This window comes from Anser brachyrhynchus (genome assembly GCF_964034855.1).
Source record: "Anser brachyrhynchus genome assembly, chromosome: 18".
In the NCBI taxonomy this organism is placed as follows: Eukaryota; Metazoa; Chordata; class Aves; order Anseriformes; family Anatidae; genus Anser; species Anser brachyrhynchus.
In genome coordinates, this window is record NC_137711.1 from 4,021,892 (window position 1) to 4,043,273 (window position 21,382).

At 41.3% G+C, this 21,382-nt stretch overlaps 3 protein-coding genes across 8 annotated transcripts; 2 read left to right on the top strand and 1 right to left on the bottom strand.

Annotated features, from left to right (window-relative positions):
* Positions 1-74: 74 nt before the first annotated feature.
* Positions 75-7,585, top strand: DDX5 (DEAD-box helicase 5). 2 transcript variants are annotated; one of them, XM_080561158.1, is made up of 13 exons: positions 75-229; positions 1,718-1,883; positions 2,033-2,129; positions 2,215-2,348; positions 2,471-2,536; positions 2,971-3,112; positions 3,200-3,360; positions 3,513-3,685; positions 3,908-4,018; positions 4,241-4,302; positions 4,385-4,444; positions 5,691-5,915; positions 6,393-7,585. In XM_080561158.1, exons 1-13 carry the CDS (start codon positions 222-224, stop codon positions 6,773-6,775), a joined length of 1,788 nt encoding a protein of 595 aa, XP_080417284.1. In that variant the 5' UTR covers positions 75-221; the 3' UTR covers positions 6,776-7,585. The 2 variants fall into 2 exon arrangements, with proteins under 2 accessions (XP_080417284.1, XP_080417283.1); XM_080561157.1 differs by having other exon boundaries at positions 97-253.
* Positions 7,586-7,741: 156 nt separating this feature from the next.
* POLG2 (DNA polymerase gamma 2, accessory subunit) lies at positions 7,742-17,409 on the top strand. Of its 4 annotated transcripts, none has more exons than XR_013940714.1 (10): positions 7,742-10,080; positions 10,556-10,682; positions 10,833-10,938; positions 11,322-11,495; positions 11,957-12,097; positions 12,206-12,286; positions 12,868-12,968; positions 13,885-14,022; positions 15,857-15,977; positions 16,091-17,409. XR_013940714.1 is itself a non-coding variant. In XM_080561167.1 (9 exons), the coding sequence occupies exons 1-9, from the start codon at positions 9,537-9,539 to the stop codon at positions 15,858-15,860; spliced, it is 1,416 nt and encodes a 471-aa protein (XP_080417293.1). In that variant the 5' UTR covers positions 7,742-9,536; the 3' UTR covers positions 15,861-17,409. The 4 variants fall into 4 exon arrangements, 2 of the variants coding, with proteins under 2 accessions (XP_080417293.1, XP_080417292.1); XR_013940715.1 differs by having other exon boundaries at positions 17,067-17,409; XM_080561167.1 differs by having other exon boundaries at positions 15,857-17,409.
* On the bottom strand, positions 12,975-21,378 carry MILR1 (mast cell immunoglobulin like receptor 1). 2 transcript variants are annotated; one of them, XM_080561170.1, is made up of 9 exons: positions 19,655-21,378; positions 19,521-19,565; positions 18,345-18,629; positions 17,483-17,764; positions 16,853-16,966; positions 16,367-16,456; positions 15,239-15,298; positions 14,877-14,933; positions 12,975-13,609 (listed from the first exon to the last, which is right to left on the bottom strand). In XM_080561170.1, exons 1-9 carry the CDS (start codon positions 19,686-19,688, stop codon positions 13,515-13,517), a joined length of 1,062 nt encoding a protein of 353 aa, XP_080417296.1. In that variant the 5' UTR covers positions 19,689-21,378; the 3' UTR covers positions 12,975-13,514. The 2 variants fall into 2 exon arrangements, with proteins under 2 accessions (XP_080417296.1, XP_080417297.1); XM_080561171.1 differs by lacking the exon at positions 12,975-13,609 and adding an exon at positions 13,888-13,954 and having other exon boundaries at positions 19,655-21,376.
* Positions 21,379-21,382: the final 4 nt, after the last annotated feature.

The following is a 21,382-nucleotide window of genomic DNA, read 5'->3' on the forward strand; positions in this document are numbered from 1 at the left end:
CTGCGGCCGGCAGGGGCCGCTTACATAACAGGAGGGGCGGGTTCTGCGCCTGCGTCACGCGCCGGCTCCCGGTAGCCTTTGCGGCGGCCGCTATATAACCGGCATCCGGGCGGCGAGGCGCCCCACAGTCAGTGGCCCCAGACAACGGCGTCGGATCCTGCCGTGCCGCTCGGCCGCCCTCTGTAGTCACCGGGACCGCCTCGCCCACCGCCACCATCGCCATGCCCGGGTATTCCAGCGACAGGGACAGAGGGTGAGTCCGGGGGCCCGGCCGGCGCTAGCCGCCGCCAGCGTCCGGACTCTTGAGCCCGACCGCGGGGGTTGGCTGCGAAGCCGCCTAAAATGGCGGCGAGTCCCGGGGGCTGGGCCCCGCAGCCCTTTTCCCCTCAGCTTTCTCCGCCTCGAAGTTTCTGGAGCTTCGCAGCGGGCAGCCGGGGGAGGGGGAGCGGCCCTAGGAGAGACCCTGAGCGCCGCTAGGGGCGGGCTCCGTGCGAGGCTGGCCGCGGGGCTCGCTCCGGGCGCCTCAGCGCAGCCCTGGACGCGTACCGGGGAGGGGGGCGCACTGTGGGGGGCCCGAGGCCCCTCGGGGACGTGCCCCCAGCACGGGCGGGCCCCGCAGGGCTCCGTCCCGCAAGCCCCCCCCCCTCCTCGGGGGGGGGCCGGCCGAGGTTTGTGGGTCAGTGGGTTGGCCGGGCTCTCCGCCGACGGCGGGGGCTCGGGGAGCCGAGGGTAGGGCGGTTCCTGCTTCCTCCCTGCCTCCCCTCGCGGGGGACGGCGGCTCTGGCGGCCGCTGGCAGAAGCCGGCCGGCTCCCGCTTTGTGTTGTGTAAGCGGATGTTAATGGCCGGCCCCGCCATGCGGTGACTGAGGGGAAATCAAAATGCCGGCTGCTGCTGCTGCCTTTGTTCCTCCTCCTCCTCCCCCCGCCCAGCTCCGACTCTAAAATGGCAGCGGCTGGAAAATGTGGCGTAGACAGAAATGAGAGACAAAGGAAACAGCGCTGGCAGGAAGCAGCGGCCACTCAGCCCGGTCCCCTCTGGGAGCGCTGTGTAGTGTGGAAGGATCGCTCCCAGTTCGCAAAAATTGGGGAGCCGTCAGGGCAGGGGAGGGAGCCCCGTGCTTGGATCCGGTTTAGCGCTCCTCAACACGCGGCTTTGCTTCGCATCAAGCTGCGCCTTAGAGATGCCAGAGCAGCCTTTCGAGATAAGCCTTTTCAGAACAGAGGGACCTGACCTAAAATGTAAACAGAAAATGTGTGGTCTCATAAAGTTTGCTTACAGAGAGAAGTCTGTCCTTTAAAATACATGGAAAAAATGCTTATGGGAAAGTTGTCCCAAGGTTTTGTAACAGACCCTGCCCACTTTCTGCAGGCTGATACAATAGGAGTGTTACTTGGGTAGGAAACCATTTTGATCATGGAATAATACAGATGTGTTAATGTTCTTATTTTGCAAATTGCAAGTAGGCCTTGTAACTTCATCTTACGAAGACTGCAGGGTAACATGTTACCATAGCTTTTTGACTAGAAAGATAAGCAGATTATGGCATCCACAACTTTAGTAAGTTTTGGAAGTTTTAGTATCACGTAGATGAGGTTGATAAATCTGAATTGTAAAGTCACAGGGCAGATTACAAAGATAACAGTTAAGTTGTGGAGGAGGAAGAAGAGGACCAGTAAGTTTCTTTCGGTTTTTACATTATGTTATGTTCTTTTTTAGGTTTGGAGCACCTCGGTTTGGAGGAAGTAGAGGTGGACCTCTTTCTGGGAAGAAATTTGGAAACCCTGGGGAAAAACTTACCAAAAAGAAATGGAATTTAGATGAACTGCCCAAATTTGAAAAGAACTTCTATCAAGAACATCCTGATGTAGTTAGACGTACTGTGGTATGTACTCTATCCAACTCATGCAAAAGTAAACAAATAAGTACAAACATGCTGAGGGTCATGGGGCCCAGTAGGCTTGGGGGTGTGTGTAAACTTAAGTAACTTTGGTATCAAGGCTTATTTCCAGTAATGGGATTTTTCTTTTGCAGCAAGAGGTTGAGCAGTACAGGTCAAGCAAAGAAGTCACAGTTAGGGGCCATAACTGTCCAAAACCAATAATAAACTTCTATGAAGCCAACTTTCCTGGTAAGTGAAGAAAGCCATACTGTGTTTTTTTTTCCAGGCTTGATTAACAAAGCATGAGTTAATAAATCTTAATTTTCTCTTGAAGCAAATGTTATGGAAGTGATTCAGAGGCAGAACTTCACTGAACCAACTGCTATCCAAGCACAGGGATGGCCTGTTGCCTTGAGTGGATTGGATATGGTTGGAGTTGCACAGACTGGATCAGGGAAAACGCTGTCTGTAAGTTTCCACCAGTATGGAGTATTGCTAGGTTTCAGCAGTGGAAATACAGCCTGGTGTACAGCAGGCTTGAACAATCCTGGGAAGAGACTGTAATGGACATTTTCTTTTCTTCCAAACAGTACTTGTTGCCTGCTATTGTGCATATAAATCATCAGCCATTCCTAGAGCGAGGAGATGGACCTATTGTGAGTATTTCTAAATGAAAGAGGAACATAATTGCTAGAAAAATTGAATTTTTTGCAGTCCAATTATCCATGCTCATGAAAGTGCATAGCTTCACTAGTGTTTCTCTGAATAAAAGGGTTCCATGTTTTGGTGTCCTCCCAGGAACATTCCATAAGCTTTAATTTGATTCTGTAAAGCTGTATAGGACAGGGCTAGATGTCCCACTTTGGAAATTGCTTTTCACTGGAAGCTTGTGAGTTTTGGGTATCTTCCCACCTAAGATGTGTGGTTGTTTGGTAATTGTGATTCTACTTAACTTATTTTTGCTTGTTTGGGCTATTCAGCTCTAGTCATTCTGGCAATAAAGTGCTATATAATGTCCTGATTTAAAGCTTGCATAAGACTAGAAACTCCAAGTAAATATGGAACTAAAAGCTGGGCATCTTACTTCCAGTGTCTTGTGCTGGCACCAACTCGTGAACTGGCTCAACAAGTGCAGCAAGTAGCCGCTGAATACAGCAGAGCATGCCGCTTGAAGTCTACATGTATTTATGGAGGTGCTCCAAAGGGACCACAAATTCGTGACTTAGAAAGAGGTATGGATAAGTTTTGATGCATCTTGTGAAAACTGTGAAACTTTCACTGTGAAAATTATTTCAGCTGACTTACTGTTTGTTTTTTAGGTGTGGAAATTTGCATTGCAACACCTGGAAGACTTATAGACTTCTTAGAAGCCGGAAAGACCAATCTCAGGAGGTGTACTTACCTTGTTCTTGATGAAGCTGACCGGATGCTTGACATGGGATTTGAACCTCAGATCAGAAAAATTGTGGATCAGATAAGAGTGAGTATAAGTGGTACCTGGTATTCCAGAAAAAAATGCCACTGTTAATTAAAACAAAGATATCACAGTTAACTCAGATTTGTCTGGATAGACTTCATTGGGCATTTCACTGAACTGTGTTAATTTTGTACTGATACAGTCTCTTTCTCTAGCCTGACAGGCAAACTCTGATGTGGAGTGCCACATGGCCAAAGGAAGTAAGGCAGCTGGCTGAAGACTTCTTGAAAGAATATGTACACATCAACATCGGTGCATTGGAACTGAGTGCAAACCACAACATTCTTCAGATTGTTGATGTGTGCCATGATGTAGAGAAAGATGACAAGTAAGTAGTCGGTGGTGGCTGAACATTCAGCAGGTTTTTTATTAAAATGGTTAATTTTAGCTTACATATCAACTGAGGTGAACTTGTCTCAGTGGATTTTTTGACAAGTCTGATACCCCTAAGAAAACTCAATGTTGAAAATGAGGCTGGCAAAGCTGACAGCAAAGTGATGATTGTATAGTGTAAGTAATGAAAGCTCTAACTACCATCTCTTCATGACAGGCTTATTCGTCTGATGGAAGAAATCATGAGTGAGAAGGAAAACAAAACAATAGTTTTTGTGGAAACCAAAAGACGGTGTGATGATCTTACCAGAAAAATGAGGAGAGATGGGTAAGTCTAAATAGTAGCTTGAAATTCAGCGAGCCACCCCAGTAGGCTGAACGTGCTCTAGATACTTCATGAGTGACCGCTTAAAACTATGGTGTCAAAACTGACACTGCACCAAGTGTCAGCTGAGATATTAAATCTAGTAGCTGTTTAGAATTTGCTGGTAACTGACTAATGGAAGTACTCAAAGAACGTTTTGAAGCTGATGAACTTCTGTATTTTCAGGTGGCCAGCAATGGGTATTCATGGTGATAAAAGTCAGCAGGAACGAGACTGGGTTCTAAATGGTAAGTTCTTAAGCAATTTTGGTAAGTCTTTTATCAGTTACTTGATACATGAAGAAACTGATGAGAGTTGCTTTTGTTACAGAGTTCAAACATGGAAAAGCACCAATCCTGATTGCTACAGATGTTGCATCCAGAGGTCTAGGTTAGTAAAACTCGTAATGCCAGTTGCCCAAAGTTATTTAAAGAAAGTCTATTGCTTTCTTTAACCTCTGCATTTTTCTAAGTTTTCTTCACATAAAGGTGCAGTCTTTGTGGCAAGGCCTAGGCATGACAATCGGAGGACTCGAGGGGGATGGAGGACTAGTGGAAATGATCGGCTGGCTGCTTCCAGTCAAATAGAGAGGTGAAAGCTGAGAGCATTGTGTGCCAGTAATCTTCAAAAGGCAAAGATCATCCTTTAAACTACTACCCCATAAACTGTTCTCTCATGAAATAAGCAGTCTCATTCACAGTTCACTTTGCCCTGGTATTTCTCTTCTCTCCATGCTTTGCATGATTTGCCATGGTGCAGTACTGTTAGTTTTGTGCATACTGTCTGCTGTGATCTGTGGGTCTTTGAATTTCAGTGAGTTTGCTGAAATGTCGAAGAAAATAATTACAATGTTCAATGAAATTTTTTTTTCAACCATGAAATGGAGAGAGCAGCTTTAAAATGTACTAAGCCTTGTACAAATTGGTGAGTACTGGCACATGAAATCTGAGAAAAAGTCCACCTCTCACTTTAGCAAGTGGGGCAGGAAAGCAATGGCTTTTCTAAATGCCTTTGAAAGTCGAAGTTCCTCCACCTATATGTAGTCGTCATGTCGAGACCTGCCAGAGAGAGAGACACATTCTCAAGTGAACCCTGGCTTCTTGGAAGCGCTTGCCTAGACGAGACACAGTGCATAAAAACAACTTGGTGACTTTTGGGGGACAGGTATGTTTTTCTTGCAGCTGCAGTTCAAAGGTCTTGGCAAGACGAGCAGTGTGGCCCTTTTTTTTGAGCTTCTGATGAGTGTGTATGTGAAGGACCTTGTATGTTTTTACTCTAAGGTCCTCAAATGAGCACATGAAGAGGCTGCTGTGAGCTTTAGTGGCCCTACTGCAAGAAGCATTCAGATGTCACTTGATGATTTGTAAAGGGGACTCTTGAGTTGGGAATGACAAGCAAATGCATACTCCTTTATGGTAAGGTTTTGGATCACAGGGTGGGTGATAAGACGGGAACAGACGGAGTGTGCATAACTTTCTCTTCCACAATATTCATGCAGAAATGGATAACTCTAACACTGTTCTTTGCAGCCATTATTTCATTTAAAGTGCTATTGTCTAACGTTTATCTTCGATTTGGCTGTTGTGGTGTGCAAAACTTTGTACCTCGCTTTTTGCCACACTGCAACGCTTTACAGATGTGGAAGATGTGAAATTTGTCATCAATTATGACTACCCTAACTCCTCAGAGGACTATATCCACCGAATTGGACGAACTGCCCGCAGTACCAAAACAGGCACAGCATACACATTCTTTACTCCTAACAATATTAAGCAAGTAAATGACCTCATCTCTGTGCTTCGGGAGGCTAATCAAGCCATCAACCCCAAATTGCTTCAGTTGATTGAAGACAGAGGTTCAGGTAAGTGCTGCTGGTAGCCATGGTGCATAGCTTTCTTCCCAGAACAAACTGGAAGCTCAATTTATGCTTCCAGCCTCCCCAAAAATGGATATGGAAGGTAGCTTATTTGGCAGTTATGGTGACCTGACTAGCAACAACAAAACTGCCTGCCCCCACGGTGTTCCATATGCTGTGGAGCATCTTTTAGTGACCTTTTTTTCTTGTGCTTTTTTCCTTCATGCTGCTGCTCATGTTACAGGCGTAGAGTGTATGGATTCCACAATGGTTAGAGAAGGGAATCTTAACGTGTCTTCATATAATACAATGTGCCTAACTGGCGTCCAGTTAGTAACTGGAAAGCTTTCTAGTAGACTTGCCTTGTTGGGGCAGAAAGTAAAAGATCATTACTAGCTGAACTCATGGGGTGGTACATGAAATGTAGTTTCTATCGTATGTGTGTATATATGCATATATAACTATGTCTTGTCTCTTTAATAGGTCGTTCCCGAGGTGACCGACGTGACAGATATTCTGCGGGCAAAAGGGGTGGATTTAGTAGTTTTAGAGAGAGGGAGAATTTTGAGAGAACCTATGGTGCACTAGGAAAGAGAGACTTTGGAGCAAAAGCTCAAAACGGGGCCTACACTGCCCAAAGTTTCAGTAACGGAACTCCTTTTGGAAATGGTTTTGCAGCTGCAGGCATGCAAGCTGGCTTCAGGGCTGGTAACCCTGCGGGAGCTTACCAGAATGGCTATGACCAGCAGTATGGAAGTAACATTGCAAATATGCACAATGGCATGAACCAACAGCAGTATGCATATCCTGCCACTGGTGCTGCTCCTATGATAGGTTACCCAATGCCAGCAAGTTATTCTCAATAACTTAGTGTATTTAAATGTCTCAGTTTTTTTCATAATTGCTCTTTATATTGTGTGTTATCAGAACAGGATAGTTATTTAAGAAATGGGAAACGCAGAAATGACTGCAGTGCAGCAGTAATTATGGTGCACTTTTTCGCTATTTAAGTTGAATATTTCTCTACATTCCTGAAACAATTTTTAGTTTTTTGTACTAGAAAATGCAGACAGTGTTTTCAAAGTAAATGTACAGTGATTTGAAATACAGTAACAGAAGGCAGTGCATGGCCTTCCAATAAAGATATTTGAAGACCGAATTTTCTTTCAGATGGCAATTTTCTCAACATGTGCACAACTTTACATTAATGGAATGTCAAATGTTTTTATATTAAATTCTAGAAAGGTTTCTCAACTGTGTCTGATTAAACATTTAAGCTTATATAAAAACCAGCCTTGCCTTGATTGGGCTAGATTGCTTAGCATGGCAGGCTCTATTTGATGGGGAAGAAGTTTAAAGCTGGCTTCTAAATAAGTCAGAAACAGTACTCTTCCTGTCTCATTAGCATAGGGCCAGTTTTTGGAAAAGATCCATTGGAGTAATGGTATAGCTAGGAGTCTTGCTAACCAAAACTCTGCTGAAGTGGTGTTGCTAATGAGCTTCTGCTACAAGTGTAGGAAGCTTTTTTGCAGCACTGTAACTGTTGCATATGTGCAGACTAGGCTTGAGTGTAATGTGTCTACAGCTGTCAAGCCTTGTGAGTTAGCATGCAGGCTTACTATGAGCTTCAGAGAAATGGGAAGATCCTAGCATTAAAATTTCAAGTTATACTTAAACTGGTATTGAGCAGTGATTTCTTTATTAAAGTGGGGGGAGGGAAATGGGCTGTTCGTCAGTGAAGATGATGAATCTTTATCAATATTTGTACATGCAGCTAATGACTCATCTCAATGCATTGCCCGTGCTCAGTGGGCAACCCTTCTAGAGCATTTCCTTGATTAGGAGCCTATCTGGCAACAAGCAAAAAAGCCTCGATCCTAGTTTAAAGTGCTTAATGCTTTCATGTACAGTAGCTTAAACTTCCACTTAATACTGATCTTCAGTTCCCTCTTTCCACTTACTGATAACTGATTAGTTTTAAACTTAATGCTTAACTACCACTTAACGCATTAACTACCCTGCTTAACTGCCTGTAAAAATCAGGGCAAGATTCTATCTGGGTTATTGTGAATCCAAGTCCGTGACTTCAAGTCTCTTGAACTTCCATTTTCTTTTGACTGTGCTTTGCTCTTGATGACTTTCCTCTGAGGCTAAGCTTGTGCTATTCTTAACTACACTCTAATCCATAATCCATTTTCTTAAATGTTTCTTTGTGGAATTTCATTACTTGATAGTACTTTCTGTGATCATTTGTTGTTGCGATGAGAGCTTCCATAATACAAGTCCCATAATACTACAGTAAACCTAAAGCTATAGTTAGTAATGTAGAAAGAATCTTAATTAACTTTGCAAAGCTAAATCAACTATGGTGGAAGGAAAAAAATAGGCTCTTTTCCCCTTTAGAAGGGGGATAGCACTAAATGTGTTAAAATGAAACAGTTATGTTTAAAAGTAACACTGGTTGAAAAGTGGGAGAGATGCCACCTAGTAATATTTCTGATACTGTTTTTTTAAAGGTTGGTAGATTCCTGGTGGACTCCGACAGAATCAGACATGGATGAAATATTTCCAAGTTCTGACTATCTTACTGGACTGAGCCACATCTAAAACCATTTCTGAGATTTTTCTATCCGATAAGGATATCACTATCCTGTGAAAAACAGGCCTCTAGTTTTATATCTTCTGGTGTTGAAAAAGGGATATGGGGTAGGGGAAACCTGCCCCCAAGGAAGTGCCTTGCTGTAAGGAAATCTCTCCCCTTAACATTTGCACATAAAATGAAAATGAAATACTAAATAAACTTGGAACTAGGGCTGCATTGTTGTGGGCTTGCATGAGAAATGAAGTTATATCTAGCAGGATTTTCTGCACTGGGTCAGGGTAGCAGGCTTTAACAGGGCATTCCTTTCTCCCAGGATTGGCAGCTCAGCCAGCTGCCCCACTGGCCTACTAACGCCTTGTCTTTTTCAATTCTCAGTCTGTTCCTTCTCTGCCATTTGGGACTTGGGTGTATGTTAAAGAGCGGAGGTTGAGATAATCCCAGCTCCTAGGGATTTAACATGCATGAATTTTTTCATTGCAGCCAGCACAGAGCGATATCTCCTCTTTAAGCTCCACCTTCTGGCACTGGTACAAAATCGTGATTAAGCATGTATGGAAATTTCCATTGCTCTGCTGTTGGGCTAGGCTGCTAGCTGCAAGCTTTTGCTATGCTAGCAGCGAAAGTTTGCCCCCTCCATGCCGCTAGCTGAATATACTGCAGTAGTATTACATTTCACATCTGCAGCTTTAACTCTTGTTAGAAAGCTCGTATGTTGCCTCAGACCACACACAACAAGATGTAGCTGTTCTCAAGCAATCCGCGTTTGGCTTTTTCCCTAGAAATCTCCCTGGGCAGCTACAAAGCGCTTCGCGTGTCAAGGACAGATCCCTAGGGGTTTCTTCCCGCCCCATGGCGATCGGAGCCTGCCCTCGCTGAGGGGCGCCGAGCCGCGTCCGCAGGGGGAAGGGCCCGGTCCGGAGCCGGGATCCCGGCGGGCAGGGCTGCGGCTGAGCCCAAGGGCACAAAATGGCGGCGGCGGCAGGCACTGAGCGGGAAGCAGGAGAGAACCACGGCACCCAGCGCGCATGCGCAATGCTCGCCGCGCCCCGCCCCCCCCCCAGGCCGTGAGGGAGGCGCGGGGCGGGAAGATGGCGCTGGGCGGATGCCGGGCGGCCCGCTGTGGAAGCGCGCTTCGCTTGAGGCGGCCGGCGCTGAGGCGGCCCTACGTGGCGGCCGGCGGCGAGGAGGAGGAGGAGGAGAACGAGGAGGAGGAGCAGCGGCAGCTGCTGGAGCTGTGCCGGCGGCGGCGCTTCCTGCGGGGCGGCGCGGAGCCGCGGTCCTGGCGCTCCTACCTCAGCGGCTGCTACCCGGGCTTCGGGCCGCTGGGCGCGGCGCTGCGGGGCAACCTGGCGGCGCAGTGGTGGCACTCGGCGCTGGCCCGCAGGGAGCAGGTGTTCGCCGTGGATTCCCCGCTCCACGGCAGCCCCTCCGCCGGCGCCCTGCAGGCCCGCGATGCCCTGCGGCTGCTGAGCTCGGAGACGCTGCGCCGGGTTGTCCAGGAGCCGGCCGGGCCCGCCCTGGAAGAAGCGCTGGGGAGCGCAGGGACGCTCCGGGAGACGCTGCTGCCCGGTACGGCCCGCGGCACAGCCCCGCTAGCGCCAGGGTGAGGCGGCTCTCGGGGCTCCGTGCACCCTGCAGGCCAGCTGCCGGCCTTAACTCGTCCTCCCGTTGTGTCAGTGCGCTGGGAAGGTCCGGTCTGCACGCTGCGAGAGCGTGGCCTTCTTAAGCACCTGAGCAGCGTAAACGTCCAAATGTGCACTTGACACTTTGCCCTGTAATTAGGGGATAGGCCCGCTAAAGTCACGGTTGCCAAAGTACCCGGAGGTACGGGCTGTGCATGAGCTGCTGAGCTGATGTCTGCAAAACATGAAAGCTAATTAGATTGCGCATATAAACACTATCTGTAGCATTGTGATCTTCAATCACTGTCATTGCCTTCATTTCCTCTTGTGGATAAGCTAACACGCTGTATTTGTTTTCAGTATAATTAAAAAATTGAAGTTTTGCATATGGCTACTAAAATTAATTATTTGTCTTTTGGCAGGTGTTTTGGCACAATATGTTAGCTGCTTAGAATTTGCGAACAAGAGGCTGCCTTGTGGCCTTGCTGAAGTTGGAGTATGTTTTCACTCTGTTCCAGAAAGTGAGCTACACAACAAAAACTTTAGAAGGTAGACTAATAAAGATCGACTAATCCCTTATAGTACCTAAATAAACTATGTACAATTGTTTCAACTTCGGATTTTTTTTGAATACTGTCTCTTGCTTTTTCCATGTTGTTTTTGAAGGAGTTAACTTGCTGACCTTGCTATTGTTTAAAGAATAGGCGAAAGGACTACCTCTTTGCTTGCATGGTTTAGCTCTCCCAGAACTGCAGGACAGTGGCTCGATTACTGGTTGCGTCAGAGACTGCAATGGTGGAGAAAGGTAACAGCAGCGTACAGATGGCAAATCTTGGCCTGCCCCTTTATTTTTCAAAGAGAGAGGAAATAGATACCCTGTTAAGTTTTTGGCTGATGTTGCCAATTTTTGTCACTGAAATACATGCATTTCTTGCAAGAAACAAAAAAACTACTTAAGTTTATGAAAAATCCATTAAGTAGTTTGTAACAGACTTGCAGAAAGGCAAGTGTTCTGTGTTTACAAATGACTTGATCTCAAAGAGCTGTGAAGCAATTGAAGTGATTTGGGTGGTAATTTATTTTTAAAAATGTGCTGCAAATTATAGACTTTACATCTGGCTTTACAGATGTGGTTTGTTAGTACAGCATGCGCAATAGTGGAACACCTCTTATATCTTCAATTTTCAGTTTGCAGTAGGCCCATCTAACTTCAGCAGCAGTGACTTTCAGGATGAAGAAGGAAGAAGAGGATTTAACTTACATTATAACTTTCCTTGGGGAAAAGAAACAATAGAAACACTGAAGAACCTTGGTGATACTGAACTGTTAGAGATGTATCCAGGGGATAGATCAAAATTACTGGTAAGCCTTAACTTACTTTATTGAGAATCTTTTTATTATAAAGATGAGAGGAATAATTTATTTGAAGATGTGGTTGTTTAGCATATGACTATCTTATTCTTCTGTGGTAAAGTCTGTATAATTCTGCTGTCAGACCTTCGTTAGCAGATCTTATTTTCAAAAGGAGATGAAATAGTTTTTTCATGGAGTTATTTATTCAAAATTAGCAATGAACTATATAATTTTCCCCATTGTTACAAACTTATCTAGTCATGGTTACACTTCAAGATTGCTAGTAACTTTAAAATGTACCTCTGATTCTAACATATGTCTGAAAGTAAGAAGGGTGCTTGAGCTCAATACCTCATTATACATTTAGAGTAAACAAAAGGCCAGTTGACACAGACTTTGAAGTATCTCTTCATGGTTGTGTTTTGTTTTGTTTTGTTTTTGTGTGTGTGTCGTTTTTCTCCCCTCATCAGGGCCGAGATGGAAGGAAGAATGTTATTCCTCATGTCCTGTCTGTGAGTGGAAATCTGGACCGAGGAGTATTAGCATATCTCTTTGATTCACTACAGCTAGCTGAGAATCCGTTAACAAAAAAGAAAAATTCACACAGAAAGGTAACTCTGGGGGAAGTATAAGCAACAATGGTCACTGGCTTTTAATATTCTGGAGTTCTGCTTAAATGTTCACAATAAACAGTATTTTTTTTTTTCTAAAATTATTAGGTACTTAAACTTCATCCTTGTCTAGCACCTATCAAAGTGGCCTTGGATGTAGGGAAAGGCCCAACAACAGAGCTGCGACAGGTATGTTGTAAGAAAGTGTTTTAATTTTGAGCATTAATTTACCATGTGACCTTCTGTTATGTCAGGCACTCTGTTAACATTGGTGAAAATCATGCTGCTACTTCAGTTCTCTGAGACTCACAGTTATACAGTTTTCATGGTGCTTCTACTGTGCAGTTTGAAGGAGTGAAGCATGGCTGAAGGAGTACAGACAGTGGGGAAGTAGATGTCTTCTCTGCTTTAACACACTGCTTTTAGTATTGTTAATAAAGTTTCAATTTGTTCAATGAAATGTTAAAGGAAAACAAATAACAAAATCCCTCTGATTCTTAATCTTTCATAGTTATCATAACATGTGGGTCCCATCTTCAGAATTTCAGAAGTTTCTGTTTAAGTCAATCATTAAGCCAGTCCCCACAGAAGGGAAGAAACTTACACTGGCATATTTTTTTAAATATGAGATTTATTTCAGCAAGTAAATTAATACCAACTAGAAATGCTAATAACACAAGTTCTGGAGTTTGAATAGTTTCTTTGTCTAGAATTTCAAACCCTCAAAATCTTTATTTATACTTTTGTTTTTAAATTTGGTTTAAACACAGGTTTGTCAAGGATTGTTCAACGAACTATCAGAAAATAGAATTTCCGTATGGCCAGGTTATCTTGAAACCACGCAGGTATCCCTGGAACAGCTTTATACAAAGTAAGAAGAAACAGTATTTTGTAAGTTAAAACTATGAAGGTGAAAGGTGACTTCCTGTGGACTAGCAAAAATATTCCTGCTTTCAGTAAGAAGTCATTGAGTGCAGTAACCATGTGAATGAAGGCATGCATCCTAAACTAAAAACTCACTCAGTAGATTTTATTACGAAGAGAAATGACAGTTTGTTTTAAGAATTGTATAAGCCTTTCACACTTTTTTCTATTGTTGTTGCTCTGGAACTGTGAGATCCCTTTTATAGACACTTCTATGAAAATAAATTTCTTAAGATGAGTAAACTTGCAAAACCATGTCATGTCTTCCTGATTTTTGTGCTGTGTTCTGTTTTAAACCATTTTGACTGGCTCTGTGCTCCATTCTTAAGTACTGCTTCAGATAGCACACTGTGTCTAGTCTTGAACTTAAAAGTTCTTCACGTCTGGAATGATTACCATTGGTGTATGCGATGTTATTCATGCAGATAAAAACCTATATTCCAGTTAAGGGCTTCATATATGATTTGTTGATCAAGAGTGAATTTTGAGCATATCACTGCTTGTATCTATGGATCTTGGATCTCTTCTTTCCCCAGAAAAAAAATATGTATGTTGATTGGTTCATGTGCAGTAGTCTACATTGTCTGGCTATTAAATAACAGAAGAAAGTTATACTCTGCTTCTACAGAAAATACTCTTGTAACAGAATACTAACATTTACTTTATGTACTAAAGTGACCTAATAATTTAAAGAAAAATAATTAGGAAAGCAAGGAATGTCTATAAGAAAATGGGCGTCTTCACACAACTTGGTGCATTGTAGCAAAAAAAAATGTGCAGCTTGTTGTCATTTGTACATAACTTAATCTGTTCTTTTTTTTCATACATCAAAAGTGGTAATAGGTGTGATCTTTTCTTTGCAGATATGATGAGATGAGTGTTCTCTTCATGGTCTTGATAACTGATGCTACTCTAGAGAATGGAGTGGTCCAGCTGAGAAGCAGAGACACCACCATGAAGGAAATGATGCACATATCTAGGTTAAAAGACTTCTTAACTAAGTACGTAACATCAGCTAAAAATGTGTAAACTTAAATTCGTCTAATAAAAGGAATTTCTTAAATTTCTGTGCCTGAAACTGACTTCTGGGGTCAATGATACAGGCACTTCATTGGAAATAGTTCTCCTAAAACTTGGTGATGTATCTGTTTTCTGTCAAATCTAAACCATCTAGGTTGTCCAGGTTACCTTGCAAAGAGGAAAGAGGCAAACATGTCTCTTCAGCAGGGCTAACCATAACTTCTTTCTTGTCTTCAATTTTACTATACTTTGAGAGTGGTGAACTGAGAAATTGTCATGCTTGCCACTAGGTAACAGGAGATCCAAAGGTCAAATATGGATCCTCTAGCATGTGCCTTGGAGTGCAACAAAGTTGGAGTAACTTTTTGTAGTGCTTGACTAAAGTCTTTTGATTAATTTATACAATCCAGTTTCTGTTCCAGGATAATTGTTGAATGCACAGGAGCTTGGATCATAGATAAAGCTTTGGATAATTTATTAAAGATGCCAGACTGTACATTGTGTCCAGCAGGATTTAACCTGACAGTGACTCCATTGAGCTTTTTTATTTTATTATTATTTTTTTTAAAAAGCAAGGAGCTGTTGTTTATTTAACAGGGTGGCTGTTTGGATCTTTATAATTCCAGCCATTTTAAGTCCCTAGAGGTTATTACTTGGGGATTTTTCTTGCTAGTAGACAACTAGCTATATGATCTGTCTATAAAATAATTAGGCCAGGCAATTAGTATCTACTCTCTCTACTACCTCTCAGCAGACATGGTACATCTGCTGATGTACATCTGAAGATTGAAAGATTCTTTAAAAGCACTTAAATTAATCACATAAGAGATCTTACCTTGTATTCCATCTCTGATGACGACCTTTGAATAGATTGTAGGACTTTCCCTCTTCTCTGTTAAAAGAGTAAAATAATGCAATGTTCTTTTTTTAGTAAAGATAATAGAAGAGTTAATAAGCCATCCACAGCTTGGTGACTAATAAAATCTGCATGGTTGCAAAGTTAAGCTTTTGAACTTTTGTGTTACAGTATGATAGGCTTTTTTTTTTTGTCTTAGTTATTTTTATTTCTCCATAGTAAGTGAGCAATTTCAGTATATAACTGTTACTATCCACTTCCCACAACCACCCCCCCCAATCCCCCCCCCCAATTTATCTATGCATACTGGATGTCCCACTACTATAAAATGAGGTTTTCACCTTTTTCATCTTCTCTTCTACTAACAGAAAAATTTGCACACTCCTGTTTTTGAATCGGCTCTGTATTAAAGATAAACAGCAATTAATTACAAGAGACTGATTTTTTTGTATTTTTTTAATGATGTAAATAAAGCAGCGACATACAGGGTTGGATATAAATCTGTCATGCTTTTTGTAGCACCTATGGGCATTATCAGAGCTATATTCATTGTTATTGCAAGCTATGTGGGTAGAATGCTGATTGAAATTTGGCATGAACAGCTGCAGAGAGCACTGAGCTAATGGAGCAGCATAGCTAGATATCTACTTGTCCTGTATGTGAGTGGAAGGTGGATCTGTTGGGAAGGAATGATTCCCTTTTGGGTATTTAGAAACAAGAAATGTTACAGTTTTGCTGTTAGATACAAACACATGCACCCCCAAGCATACTGACAGTCATGCATAGGGTAAATCTAGAAAATTACAGTGTAATAGCATTGTGATTTTAATGCAATGTCTTCATTACTGTGTATTTTTTACAGTGGAAGTAGTACATTCTAATGTAGACCAGTTGCTTCATTGACTGTTGTCTAGAATTACTTCATAATTTATTTGAACTGATTTTGTGTCTTTTCAAAGTTAAGAAACATGGAATAAAGAAACGTCGTGTACTGAACAATGTTGAACAGAATGCAGGAGCTTCCTAAGTTTTATTTTTCTACAACTTGTGTATAGCCCATTTTTGGCTTTTAGTAAACAAGTAAGTAAATCTGAGGTGCAGTGTCTATCCAATTTTCTTTTCTTCTGTAATGGCTATTCCTGTCATTTCCGTAAGTTGCCAAATGCAATTCATTTTATTTCTGTTTACGGTAGGTTTTTGTATGGAACTTTAGGCAGTTGTGGTTTTGGCTGCATGGCAGATGGTGCCAAATATGGATACCGAGGGACTTCAAATATTGCATCTGTAATGGTATGGTCAGTAGGAGTACTACTAGTTTACTTCCTGACTGGTAGTAGTTGTCCCCTTCTGCTGTTTCTGCAGTGCCTAAAGGAATTGGCCCATGTTGGCTGCAGATAGTATAACAACATTCTTCCACCAAACTCCTTCAGGTAAATTTCATGGCTATATGGGGAGTAACACAAACTTACTAATCTCTGTGTATGTGACATAATTTTCTGACTCTTCTACTTTATCCGTTGAAGTAAGGCCAGTTGAGGACACAGCAGATGTAAATTTTCCTGCACAACAAATACATACATGAATCAATTTATCTTAGAGGTAAATAAAGAGCTCCATAAAAATGTTATTTTCATGGTCAAAATTACTCCTTAATCAAAGGCATTTTTAATAGAATTTTCTTTCTTTGCTAAGAACAAAAAGGCCTAATTCCTTCCAACAGTTCTGTCTTAATTTAGGTATTACTTTACTTCCCCATACCATGCCTGCCATTTAAACCACGGGTCAGAAATCTTGCCTCGTAAATGTCTCGCTGCTGATGCTGGTTAAAAGGAGAGTTGACAATATCCTAAAATACCAAGAGTGTAATTCTACTTGTAACATATTTGCACACTTGAAGGTACTGAGAACATAAATTAGCATATATGGAAAATGAAATAGATATTCAAATAACTTACCTGCTTTACATGAAGGAATGATGAAAAATCGAATTGCCAGAGCAAATCCTATCACAAACGCTAGTAAGATTAGCCCAAGAAAAATGATCTGGGGTTGAGAATTGCAACTCTCCTCTGCCAAAAACAAAATAAAACAACAACAAAAAAAGGTGTTTATGTGAAGAAATGTTGTTTCATATTTGTAAATGGAATCATGACTTTGCATTTCTTTCAGCTTCTGGATTAACTGTTGTTAATAGAACTGCTCAGGAGAACGCGAATTGCACACCACCACAGCAGAAGGAAAGGATTTTGCTGCTGCCAATAGACTGTCCCTTTCATAAGAACCAGAGAGAAAAATGAAGCTAGAATCTCCCCAAGGTGGAGAAAGCTGGACCAGTAGTGTCTTGTAAAAGTGAGTCTTTTACAATCATCCTTCGTGGTCACTTCAACTACTGCTGCTATCTAGGCTGAAAGTAATTCTTTTTGCATGAATTTAAAAATACCTCATTATTATTATTGTAATCATATTTTGAGCATTACATTGCAGGAATAAAGTCTCTGGCTAAAATACTTGTATTCTTCCTATGTTCTGAACTTTGTTTCTGTCTCTGTCTATTGACAGTAGTAAACTATTTGACACGTGCATACCTGCTAACGTAAAGTTGAAACTGTTGCTGTATTTTGTACTATTGCGAAAGCTATTTTCAGCTCTGCATTTATAGGTTCCTAAGTCACTAGAGGTATTGATAAGTACAAAAGTAACAGCTGCTTCCTTCTGCATCTTCACTAGTTGAGATATCCTCCGTTTGTCTTTGAAGAATGTGTATGTGATAGGAAGAGACCCTTTCTCTGAGAGACAAGACAGGGTTGCATTTTGGCCTTTCTTTGCTTGAGAGGTGGGTGAGCTCAGCGCTGGTTTGGAAAGTGGCTCTGAAAATAAACAAACAAACAACAAAAACACACAACAGAATAGACTGCATCGCTGATTGCAGGACAAACTCCAAAGCAAGACTGAATTAATCAGCAATGCTGGCAAATAAGATGGGCATAAAGGATCGAGGGCTCAATGAGACATATCAGAACAGTGCTGCTGACTCCCGAGGGAACAGTAGCAGTTTTCAGTAAAGTTCAGCTCAACCAAGGCAGGCACACACAGCAGTACAAAACATCACCTTCAGCAAACAAATTGCTGAGTCCCCCTGCTGCAGATGCATTGGATCAGCCAATGCATGGCTATGTGAATCTAAAATTATACAATCATAGAATGTTTTAGTTTGGAAGGGACCCTTGAAGTTAATCTAGTTCAACCCCCTTGCCATGGGCAGGGACATCTTTCACTAGATCAGGTTTCTCAAAGTCCCATCCAACCTGGCTGAACGTTTCTAATGATGGGGCATCCACAGCTTCTCTGGGCAACCTGTTCCAATGTCTCATTACTCTCATTGTGAAAAATTTCTTCCTTGTATCCAATAAAATTAAATGTATCAAGAAGTAATACAGCAAGACATACCTTCAAGCGTGAAATTGAGACTTCTACTGTATCTTCTGCCATAGATTTTATTCTCAGCTTTGCACTTGTATTCACCCACATCACTGGCAGAGTTGATAGTCAAGTTGAACAAAGCTGGCATCAAGTCTATCCTATTTAAAGTGGATACCTTCTGACTGTATTTAAACAGTGTGTATTTGATAGGTGGAGAACCAGAATCTGAGTGACAGGAGAGGCTCACGTTCTGGTTCATCACTACTTCCAAAGTGCCATGAACAGGTGTGAGAATGGGGTTGGAAAGTACCTCTGGAAAGAAGAAACTTCTGAGTGAGTTGATTGCACCTATCGTTCAAGAATCTCCTTTTTTATTTTTTTATTTTTATTTTTTTTCCCCCAGAATATGTTGAGGACTAGGCTATACTTATTTCTGTTGAAATAGATGTTCATTTTTTTTTTACTACTTCCACTAGCAGGCAATGCAACTTTGTATTTTTCAGTATCAGTATATAGCTTCAAACACTTGATGAAAAATGCATGCCTTCGTATAAAACACAGCATAAACACACAAAACCAACAGATGCATCTAGATGAACCAACAAGAAAACCTTTTGAGCTACAGCAGCAATGAAAATAATGGAAGCATAAAAAAGAAATAGTATGGGGTGTTACTCGTAGGAGAAAGTAACTTTTCCTTTCTGTATGAGAAAGCAGCCAAACTACTTGAGTGGTAGAATGTGAACCTAAAAGTGAAAACAGTATTTTACTTGTGGCAGAATTAATGTCACATAAGTAAACTGAATTTATCTTTCCTGACTTTTGAATAGTAGCAGCCAGAGCTTTGATTGTCTATCAAATCAGTTTGGTTTCTAAGATCATGCAAGTATACCTCTAAGAAAAACTTGCCTTGTCTTTTCACAGAAATTGTTAATAAAAAAGTCATGACTAAGAAAAATTCTGACTCCTATAAAGGGAGAAAATACATTTTAACATCTTAAAGCAATTTTGAATGTACATACAAGTATGGCAGCAAAGAAAGCTTTGTATTGAAACTTGCAAACAGTCTCAATGCACAGATGGGCAAAAGATTTAATTTTACGTGGAGGATTTTGAAATTTTTCAATCTTTCCACCATTTTTTTTTTGTGAACAGTTCATTTTAACACATATCCCAAAACTGAAGAAAGAAAAAAGAACCTACCTCTGCCATCTGCAGTTGCATTCTGAATCTGCTGAGAGACTTGAACTAGAAGAAGAGAAGAAGGCTTTCAGCTGGAAACAATGGCTCTTATTTAGAAATATGCACAATATGTAAGAAATATGTCCTTGGCTTACAGCAGGAAAACAGCAGAATTGTGAGAAAAAACATTTTCTTGCAAAAATGAAGCTGGTACTCTTCAAGACAGCTGATGGAGTTATACTAATGAAATCTTAGAGGAGTGGCTATAGCAGTTGAGGAAGTCCTAAATAGGGAAACAGTGCTGATCTTAACTGATGATGTTTGCTTAACCACTTTTGTTATATTCCATTTATATTTAGTCCATGACAGTCATTTTAGAGTGGCAGGCACAAGGAAAAGTTTTGGAGTGAGGAACAGCAGTTTGGAATACAACTAAATGTTATGTAGATTTGTTCCAAGATGTAGCTAACTTAATCAACTTTTTCATGTGTGAGAGCTGTGTAATAGAACTATGCTACTAGATAGTATACAAGAATATATACAATTTTTCTAGTATTGTTCTTACAAAGTCATGAGATCACTGATTCATATCTCACAGACACACATTTACTAGAGAGAATGCAAGAGATCCTTTGGGAGCATATGGCTGAGACCAAGGGAGAATGTGGTTTCCTTTTATTATCAGCAATATAATTTTTAAAAAATGACACACACACACACACACACACACAAAAGTACATAAACAGTGGAAGTTTTAAGACGCTAAGTATTCCTGGATAGTTAGCCTATTAGGGAAATATTTTGGCCAAGTTTCAAATATTCAGCTGTGAAATCACATAGTAAAAGGTACAGATCTCATCACAAACTTGAGTTCAACACCACTGTAAAACAAGTTGATGACTAATTTGATCATCTAATCAGTAATATTACTGATATTACTTCTTTACAGTTTCAAGAAGTAGATGTTCTTAATTTGTCATTCTCTGTCTCTGTGCAAAGTAAATGTAATATTCAGCTAATGTTCTATGGCATAAAGTAGTATTTTGTTTTGGTCAGTTCTATTAGTGTAGGTGAAAAAGCCATTGCTTTTACATCTTCATGACTATGTTCTTTTATTTTTATTTCCCTGGTGTCTTTTTTGGTCTAAGGCCCATAGTAAAAACTGAGAATTTGGACATTATACAATATTAGTTGCAAATTCAAGGGCAGACCATAATCTTCAAATTCTCCAGATCAGACACTATATTCAGCAAAACAATGTCTCAGTCACTATGCTGCTCTATGCGCTCCTAATTGGTCTGCTACTCTGTAGTCACCCTGAGTAGAATATACATAAAATAAAATGTATATATGTGAAATAAAATTCCAGCTTCTGGAACTGACAAGAATTTTGAGTGCCATGAATGTGCTTTGCCCAATAAAATAGAGGAAAGGCCAGGCTCCCAGGGTACAAATGATGTGTACCTAGAAGTTCTGGAGCCTGAATATACATACAATGGCAATGTTGTCTGTGTGTTTGTATATAGATGATGTTTTTTGAAGAAATTCAGGCCTTGCTGTATATATAAAATAATAATAAAAAATGTAACTACATGTACAGTGAATGTCTTAAAAGCATTGTTGTTATACTTGTCTTTTTTCTTAAATATTCTGCAGTCTCTGAAGGTAACAAGGCCAGGTGCTACATAATGTTTCCTGCGTAACACAAAATCCCTCCCAAAGTCTAGTCTGCTTCAACAGTGAATTTTATTTTATTTTTTTCACACGGTTTAGTGTACAACTTCCTTTTTTTCTTTTGTTGTTTGTTTTACATAATTTCTTAAGAGGCAACCTTTACCCTCATCTTGCAAGTGTTTCTTATGTGGAAATGCTGACAATTAACC